Raw genomic sequence first — 9,738 nt, 5'->3', positions numbered from 1 at the left:
GACGAGCCACGTATGTTTCCCTTTTTATTGCTCATTAAGGCCCCAATGGATGACAGGCTACAGGACACTGGGATACTGGATACTGGGATACTGGCTGTCTGCGAATAGAGCATCATGGGATACTGGATGACCTGCTGTCTGCGAATAGAGCAACATGGCACAGCCTACACATTTTGCTGAGTCAAATGATGGGTTGATTCAGTAACTGAGTGGTCAATGTTATGCTGTCAGACTGTGTAGAGATCAAATTGGACGTGCCTACGACACATTGGAAACCAGGATGCAGGTTACATTTCAAAGGGGGAAGTGGCTGAGCGCCTTCCTCAAAGAGGGTGTGGCTGAACGCCTTCCTCAAAACTATTTTCAATTCCATTCCATTTTTAATATATATAACCCCGATAACAATTGAGATCATCTCAAGGTGCTTTACAGAGCCTGGACCTCCCAGAGCAAGCACTAAGGCCACGTGGGCGAGGGAAAAACTCCCTTTCAACAGGAAGAAACCCTGAGCAGAACCTCAGCTCAAAGGGGGGGGGGGGGGCCCATCTGCTCAGGGCTGGACGGTTAGAAAGGAGTGGGAGGGCGGTGGGAAGAGAGAATCAGATTACTTCATACACACACACACACACACACACACACACACACACATGCATTAGGAGAAAATATGCTTTAGCATACGTGCAACATATATACATGATGCATACAAGATTGATAGTGATAAAAATGCAGAGAGCCAGCAGTTTACCTGCCATAATATACAGGAAGTCTGCTGAGAAGGGTGCCGGATCCTAATGCAGTACTCCTAACTGTAGGATGCACTAGAGAGCAATGTTTTCAGTATATACTTACAGTAAAGAAAGAAAAGGTGTCCACACACCAAAATGAGGCGTTGGTCCACACATAGGTCTGTGCACATGTTATGATATTACCAAACGAATGTGCCCTAGTAATCAAAAGAGCTTTATGCCCTTCAATGCCCTTCTTCATAGCCCGTAAGAACCTGGATGCGGTGTGCATCTATTAGATGTGTGTGTGTTTGTTTACCGCTCCTCTTCTGTGCGTTTACATCACCTCAGCTGGCCCAGTCTCACACACACACACACACACACACACACACACACACACACACACACACACACAACCTCAACAGTCTCCACCCCACCGGCTCGCCTGTCACTCTGTGTTAATGTCAGAGCAGCGTCCAGCCCACACAGGAGCTCTCCGGTGTCCTCACGAAACACACACACACACACACACACACACACACACACACACAGTTGCTGCTGTTGTTGTTAGCGTACCTGTCTTATTTGCTTTAATCTGCCATATCTGATGTTGCTGTTGTGAAGGGCCTCTTATTTATGAGTGCAACACCCCACAAATACAGCTCCAGTCACCACTGACATCTTTATTGTGCTCTTTTCACTCGGAGAGCTCGTCACACACCAGTTTGGTCTCGTGGGTTCTTGCATAGGCACGCAAATCATATGGTGTTGCATCTTCAGGGAGACAGAAAGAACAGCAGAAATATCTGTCTGGACATGAGTAATGCGTAAGGATGTCCCCCATTCGCCCCGTGTGTCAATTAGAGGGTTTGCTCTTTGCTGAGGTTTTTAACCTCCTTGTATTCTTTTTATCATTTGTATTTAATGTCTGTTTTTCTGATATATAGATATAAACTGATATATAGATATTTACCACCTTTACCTGATAGTTCTGAGTAGTTCTGTTTTGTCTGCCAGGCTTGTCATTAGTTGTGTTGTGTTTCTGGAGTGAGCAGCCTTGGCCAGTAAAATGGCCGGACGCAGACTAATGTTTCAGAGACTCCTCAAGGCTGGGCCAACAAAGTTGATATAAATGTGGGCACCAGTTCAAGTCCAGTATTTAATTTAGTGTTTATGTCAATCCAGCCTTAACCGGCAACCCACTGGGTCAGTGCTCAGCCTTCATCTGTGCTAGAACCGGGACAAACCCACTGGGTCAGTACTCAGCCTTCATCTAGAACCGGCCCAAACCCACTGGGTCAGCACTCAGCCTTCATCTGTGCTAGAACCGGCCCAAACCCACTGGGTCAGTACTCAGCCTTCATCTGTGCTAGAACCGGGCCAACAGAAGCTTGCCTTGGCCGGGCCGAACCCACTGGACCAAACCCACTGAGCCACCGCCAAATAGGCTTTAAGGCAGAATTACATTTTCCCCCTGTGCCGATGTAAATGTTTCCTTTCTTTTTGCTTACACCCCTGGTTTAGTGGTATTTGTAGATGGAGATATTTGAGCATGATCATTAAGGAAATTAATTAATATGACTTTCTGAATAAATCTATTGTGAATTTGCCACTGGAGCATTGAGACTGATATGAAGGTTCCAGTTCAAAGGTCCATGTCGTCCTCTGTCCAACAGGGGGCGCTGTATTCACCTCCCTGAGTCTGCAGTCATCAGCGTCCACTGTCTGCAGTCACCAGCCTCCACTGTGTGTGCTGTGGACACCTACCTGAGTCTGCAGTCACCAGCCTCCACTGTGTGTGCTGTGGATCCAGACTTCTATTCAGAAATGACATCATCAGATCTACAAAAACCTTTAAGATACCATAACTGCACGCTTAACCTTTTTATTTTTCTACCAAATGTCTATGTAATGTTTATGCCCAGTGTATTCTGTGATTAGGTGTTTCAAGAGAATAAGAGGTTCCTTCAAAAGCTGATAATACTGTGGGGGCTAAACCTGAAGGTGGTTGGCATATGGAAAAAAGACAAGATCCATAAGCCACAAAGAAAGAAAGAAAAAAAGAAAGAAAGAAAGGTTCCCTCATAAAGTCTTGGATGGTCAGATGCAGATAGATAGATAGAAAATAGATAGAAAAGCCTTTATTTGCATACAACGGAATTTGGAATACAGGTATAATGTGCTATACCAGCAGATCATAGCAGGTTGCTATACCTCCATTAGCTCTCTGTCTCTATGTAATAAATTGTATTATAAGGGGGTGTGCACAGAGGCCTTGTGTGCCCACATGTGTGTAGCTCAGCTCAGCTCATTCACTCATGTGTTCAGATGCCATGTGTGTAGCTCAGCTCATTCACTCATGTGTTCAGATGCCATGTGTGCAGCTAAGCTCCACTCATTAACTTATGTGTTCAGATGCCATGTGTGTAGCTCAGCTCATTCACTCATGTGTTCAGATGCCATGTGTGTAGCTAAGCTCAGCTCACACACTCATGTGTTCAGATGCCAGTAACTGCTGACTGAGCACATCAGCCGTGGACTGAATCACCCGCTGCTGACTGGGATTCAATAAAAGCTTTGTGGCGACGCCTGCAACACAACCCCAGTGTCGTGGGTTTACGCCGGCGAGATCCCCAACGCCTGCAACACAACTCCAGTGTCGTGAGTTTACGCCAGCGAGATCTCCACTTCCTCTCCTGCCACCCCCCCCCCCCCCCCATTGATCCCTGTACTGGCTAATTCTATTCACACGCTCAGAATGTCATCTAAGAAAGCTTCTGTAAATCAATTTGCTAAAGCACTTCCCCTTCATTGGGTACGTGTGATGAAACTCAAATGGAATTACAATCTCAAAATGTTATCCAAGCAATGCTTTGACTGTTTAACAAGAGTCCTGTAGAACATGACAATAGTTCCTTCCAGATCATTTTAACTTTAATTTACTACATTTTGGGTTTGAGAACCAATCTATCCTGGTTTCATACTCATGTTTTTATACTTTAAACATCAAAAAAGCATTTTCCACTTTACCGTTCCACTATTTCCAGATGAGTCTACATACAAATCCTGTGTCTCATTCTGTCAGGCCAGCCTGTGGCCCTCCCATCTCACCTCATCCCTGTGGCCCTCCCATCTCCCCTCATCCCTGCATCCTGTGGCCCTCCCATCTCCCCTCATCCCTGTGGCCCTCCTATCTCCCCTCATCTCTGCATCATGGCGGGGGTTTGATGGCCTCCGAGATGAAGTCTGGTTCCTGGATGACAGCTGGGGGAGGTGTGTGAATGTGTGTGTCTGTGTGTGTGTGTGTTTGTGTGTGTGTGTGTGTGTGTGTGTGTGTGTGTGTGTGTGTGTGTGTGTGTGTGTGTGTGTCTGTGTGTCTGTGCATGTGTGTGTGTGTGTGTGTGTGTGAATGTGTGTGTCTGTGCATGTGTGTGTGTGTGTGTGTGTGTGTGTGTGTGTGTGTGTGAATGTGTGTGTCTGTGTGTGTGAATACGTGTTTCTGTGTGTGTGTGTGTGTATGTGTGTGTGTGTGTGTCTGTGTGTGTGTCTGTGTGTGTGTTTGTGTGTGTGTGTGTGTGTGTGTGTGTGTGTGAATGTGTGTGTGTGTGTGTGTGTGTGTGTGTGTGTGTGTGTGTGTGTGTCTGTGCATGTGTGTGTGTGTGTGTGTGTGTGTGTGAATGTGTGTGTCTGTGCATGTGTGTGTGTGTGTGTGTGTGTGTGTGTCTGTGTGTGTCTATGTGTGTGTCTGTCTGTCTGTCTTTCTGTCTGTCTGTCTGTGTGTGTGTGTGTGTGTGTGTCTCTCTCTCTGTGTGTGTGTGTGTGTGTGTGTGTGTGTGTGTGGGGATGTGTGTGTGTGTCTGTGTGTGTCTATGTGTGTGTCTGTCTGTCTGCCTGTATGTGTGTGTGTGGGTGTGTGGGTGTGTGTGTGTATGTGTGTCTCTCTGTGTGTGTGTGAGTGTGTGTGTCTGTGTGTGGGTGTGAATGTGTGTGTGTCTGTGTGTGTGTGTCTGTGTGTGTAAATGTGTGTGTGTGTGTGTGTGTGTGTGTGTGTGTGGGTCTGTGTGTGTGTGTGTGTGTGTGTGTGTGTGTAAGACAATTTACAGGACCGTAAACCTCAACGGCTAGCCATCTCCCACTGCCAGGATTAATAACCATGCTCACTGCTAATGAGGGGGTCTCTATGTGAAGGTCAAAGGTCAGAGGCCCGTGGCAGACATGTGGGAGCGAAACCACGATCGATTGCAGCATCTTTCTGAGTGTGTGTGTTTTCATTTTTGGTGAAACTGCATTGCGGGTTGTGTTTGGGCGTGTGTGTGTTGGGTTGTGTTTGGGCGTGTGCCAGTTGGGCAACATGAGTGATACAGACCATGAAGCATGTTACATCATCCTCTTCATCATCATCATCACCTATGAGTTGCGTTAGTCACACATACATTTCTCAGCTGCCTTTTTTTAGAGCGCTGTGGAAAGAGGTTCCACCTCGGAAGACTTCAGCGAGCTGCTGCTGTAACACAGTTTCCACTGTCAGCTCAAAATGTCTCTGCCAGTTTATCTTCAGTCTTCTTGTAACCGACATGACCTAAAAACAATCACCAGCTATCCACATCTACCAACATAATTTGTGCACAGAAAACAGTATGCTGTCAAGCTATGATCAAACAGCACCTATTTCCGCCTTGCTTTTTCCTCTCAGTGCCTGTCTCTCAACAGAAGAGCGCTGGCCGCCTCATCCATCTCAGCACTCGGACGGTGATTTTCCCCTGTGACACGTCTAACTGGCCTTTCTGTTTCAGGTAACCTGATGGATTACCCCCCCCCCACCCACCCACACACACATACACACACACCTCCTACCCCACCCGCCCTCTCCATCTTCAATGATTGTCTCATCCACTAAGAGATTTATCACCAAGCCCGGCCCATAGCAGCTCTGCCTCTACATGGGTAATGGCGGTGCAGGAGAAGGATGGAGAGGGAGGCAGAGAACAAATGGCTGTGGGGGGGGGGGGGGGGGGGGGGGGGGGGGGTCTACTTCCCTTTCGTGTCAATCTCTCAACCCCCTGTCTGGCGCTTACAGCAACACACCTCAATACAACCTCAAGAGTATAATGTCTCAATGGACCAAGGGTTTTAAAGGACCAGGTGCAACCAAGGATTGAATGAGTTTAGTAATAGCACATCTAAACCACACATTTGTTTTCAAATGTAGTTTTTAATAAATAAATATTCACAATCTCACAATTATAATAATGCCACAAAACATAAACATTGCAAACATAGATAATTCCAACAACACAAAAATAATATAATATAAAATTCGGGTCATTTAACCCTTTGAGGAGTATGATCACATGTATGTGATTAGAATGTTGCATGATTAGAATGCAGTTGCTAACGGAAGGTTCCATTTGATGATGTAATAATGAACTCAAGCACCGTTATGAGTTGCAGTACATGAATATTCTAGATATGTACGGTATAATTCTGGAATGACTCACTCCTCGAAGGGTTCAAAAATAACAGAAATTTGTCCAATTTGAGACAAATCCCATAAAACAACAAATGTGTGTCCAGCACTCAAAGTTTCCAGAAGTCAAACGTAAAAGTAATGTAGCTTCCAAGCTTGTTTCTTTGTATGTGTAAATATTAAAGTAATGCACTGTCAGAGTTAGTTTCATTAGTTTGTTCAAATGCCAAACTAATCTACTTTCAGTGTGCATTTTTGGGGGGTTTGGCACCACTTAATCTGTCTGAGAAAACCTAAATGACTACCTAAATGATAATGTAGCTAGGGGCGTGATATAGCTTGTGTATTTTCCTTTTGTAGCGGTGTCATGTGACGTGTGAGCCCTGTGTTAGTGAGCTCCTGTAGTGTTGCCCTTGTGGCCCCGATCAGCAGAGATGAGGGTGAACCGGTGCTGTGTTCATCTGTAATAGTTCAGTTTGGTCACTGATTCAGTGGGTTTGATGAGGGTGAACCGGTGCTGTGTTCATCTGTAATAGTTCAGTTTGGTCGCTGATTCAGTGGGTTTGCTCTCCTCATCAGTGTCATTGTTTCTTCCTGTGCTCCGGAAATAGCCACCTCCATTTATCACTCTGGACGGGAAGCAAGCAAAGGTCAATTATTACTCGCTTTAGGCTAATGATTAATGGATTACAGCCGTTTGGAAAACTCAGCTTGTTTTGGTCCTCAGTTTGTCCTCATTATGAAGTCATCGCAGAAGAATGAATGGAGACTATGTGTGGAATATTATATCACTTCCCTTACAAAGACACAGCATCTAGTTCTACATGAAATAACCATAACATAAAAATGGACAAATTTGCATGATAACAAACCACTAAAATACATATGGGCAAATACATATGAGCTACTGCAAATTTGAGTGTGTGTGTGTGTGTGTGTGTGTGTGTGTGTGTATGTGAGTCTGTGTGTGTCTGAGTGTGTGCGTGTGTGTGTGTGAGTGTGTGTGTGTGTGAGTGTGTATGTGTGTGTGTGTGTGTGTGTGGGTGTGTGTGTGTGTGTGTGTGTGTGTGTGTGTGTGTGTGTGTGTGTGTGTGTGTGTGTGTGTGTGTGTGTGTGTGTGTGTGTGTGCGCGTGTGTGTGTGTGTGTGTGTGTGTGTGTGTGTGTGTGTCTATGTAATGAACTGTGAACTGACCTTCGCTGCTGAAGTGGCATTGGGCTGTTTGCTCCTGAGGTCCTCCAGAGACTCATACGTGTTTCCCTGAGTTCTCTGCTCCTCTCCCCAGTCCTGGGCCTTGTGCTCTGGAATCTGTTCATACGTGTTGTCCAGCAGGAACCTCCTGGGGACGGGCTTGTGGGGCACCTGCGCGTATGGAGTATCGCTCTCCTGCTCCGTGTCGTCCGCCTTTGCCACCCTGTGACCCACACTGCCACCACCGCCACTGACCCCACTGATGCCACTGCTGATGGGTCTCCCGGCCAGCTGGTACAGCTGGGTGCCAGTCAGATTTCCCAGACCGTGGTTGCTGGGTGACGCCCGGCCGGCGGGCCTTGGGTCCACATCCCGCGGGCCCTGCAGGGAAAGGGTGTAGCCGGCACGGCGTGGTTGCCCCGGCGACACGCTGGGGGGGCTGGGGGACGGCGTGCTCAGACGGTAGGAGCGGCTCTCCGCCGCCTCGTCCAGTAAGGGCAAGGAGCGGCTCCGGCACTCCATGAGACTGAGCTCTGTGTACACGATCCCAGGCACCGCGACGCCGTCGGCACTCGCCCTCGCCCCGTGAGGCGTCGCCGCCCTGCACACGTCGTTCAGGCCGTCTGGGAACCTGTCTGAGCCCCGGCGGCTGGGGGGTGGAGGCTGCTCTCTCTCCGTGGCTCTGGGCTGCTCCAGGCGCGCGTACAGGACCCTGTCCCTCTCCTGTCGGGTGCTGGGGTCCTCCAGAGACACCGTCTTAGACGCAATTCCCCTCCTGGGCACTGGAGGCACTGCCTGTACACAACACGACATGATCAGGCTCTGAAGGGATAATGAGGTGGCAATGCAGCGACAGAGCCAAGCGGTGTTATGCATTTTCTTTTTAACTCAACTAGTCAAGCAATGCAATTCATGTCCCAGGAAGAACAAGTATCCATCAAAAGCATTTTTTACTCTTTTCATGCTGTTTCGACCTGCTACTTGATTAGAGTGCATATGACTACATTACCACATGACCACTGCTGTGATTGTAAGCATATATCAAATCGTGCATGGTTGTGACTCTGTGTGTGTTTACCTGTGAGGTGGTCTGTGGTCTCCGGCTGCTCTTGGGGGGCAGGGCAGGCAGGGCAGGCAGGGCAGGCAGGGCAGGCAGGGCAGGCAGGGCAGGCAGGGTCTCCCCCTCAGAGGAGCTCTTCGGGGGCAGGGCAGGCAGGGTCCCCCCCTCACTGGAGCCAACGCTACGCTGGTCCCACAAGCTCCTCACTGCCTGCACGCTGACTCCTGCACTCCTCTTAGCGTTGAACTGGATCACATCGTACAGCTCGTCACTGGCGGACTGCTTTGATACACACACACACACACACACACACATACACACACACACACGCACAGATACACGCATACATACACACACACGCACACATACACACAACCATACACATACAGACGAATGCACACATGCACGGACACATACAGATACACAAGTTAGAATGATCAGACTCTCTTCACTTAAAATGTATGGATATTTCATCTCAGGACACAGAGAGTCTATCACACTCTCTCCACCTAAATGTCCCTGGACACATCTGTTTGTGTGTGTGTGTGTGTGTGTGTGTGTGTGTGTGTGTGTGCACTCACCTCGAAGCAGGAGCAGGTGAGGTACTCTCCGAATGGCTCGATGGGGGTTTTCTGGTAGAACGCCACCAGACTTGTCAGACTATCGTGCATCTCTGTGTCTCCTGTGACTATGAACTGGCCTGTTTTGTTTTGGTTGATGACAAAGTGGCGACAGCGGTCTCGCCCCCTGTTACAAACACGTGTTAGTTGGTTAGAGTTAGGGTTAGGGGTTTGGCCGTGGTGTTAGGTGATAGGTTGTGGTGCATCTGTGTGTCTCCTGTGACTATGAACTGGACTGTTTTGTTTTGGTTGATTGACGGCGTGTCGACAGCGGTCTCAACCCCAGTCACAAACGTGTGTTAATTCATTAGGGTTGGAGAGTTAAGGTTTGTGTTAGAACATCAGTAGCCTAGCATGGCAGTGAGTGCTTACATATACATGACTTTACATGTTTTGTGTTTGAATGTATTTCTGTCTGACACATGGCAAGTTTCATTTAAAATGTTACAGAATTGAATATATTTCTGTCTGACAAATGGCAAGTTTAATTTAAAATGTTACAGAATTGAAATGCTAACTTCAAACAACAGCAAGAGCAACGGAACAGCAACATCAATAGAACATTACACACACACACACATACACACCCACACACACACACACCCCTTTAGCATGTGTAAAGTACATTACAGAGTGTGACCGTGACTTACTTATAGGAGAGGATGTATCCGACGGC

At 47.6% G+C, this 9,738-nt stretch overlaps 1 protein-coding gene across 1 annotated transcript in view; it reads right to left on the bottom strand.

Annotated features, from left to right (window-relative positions):
* Positions 1–5,963: 5,963 nt before the first annotated feature.
* sh2d7 (SH2 domain containing 7) overlaps positions 5,964–9,738 on the bottom strand; it is a 4,778-nt gene continuing 1,003 nt past the window's right edge. The window contains exons 2-6 of the mRNA XM_031562459.2: positions 9,713–9,738; positions 9,024–9,189; positions 8,461–8,721; positions 7,386–8,177; positions 5,964–6,821 (exon numbers count right to left, since the gene is read on the bottom strand). The exon at positions 9,713–9,738 is cut by the window's right edge and continues 64 nt beyond it. Coding sequence (XP_031418319.1) covers positions 6,774–6,821; positions 7,386–8,177; positions 8,461–8,721; positions 9,024–9,189; positions 9,713–9,738 — 1,293 coding nt within the window. The 3' untranslated portion in view covers positions 5,964–6,773. The remainder of the gene's footprint in view (positions 6,822–7,385; positions 8,178–8,460; positions 8,722–9,023; positions 9,190–9,712) is intronic.

The sequence above is a fragment of the Clupea harengus genome, chromosome 3, assembly GCF_900700415.2.
Source record: "Clupea harengus chromosome 3, Ch_v2.0.2, whole genome shotgun sequence".
Taxonomy (NCBI): Eukaryota; Metazoa; Chordata; class Actinopteri; order Clupeiformes; family Clupeidae; genus Clupea; species Clupea harengus.
Note: the sequence above shows the minus strand (reverse complement) of the source record. Positions and strands in the feature narration are given on the sequence as shown.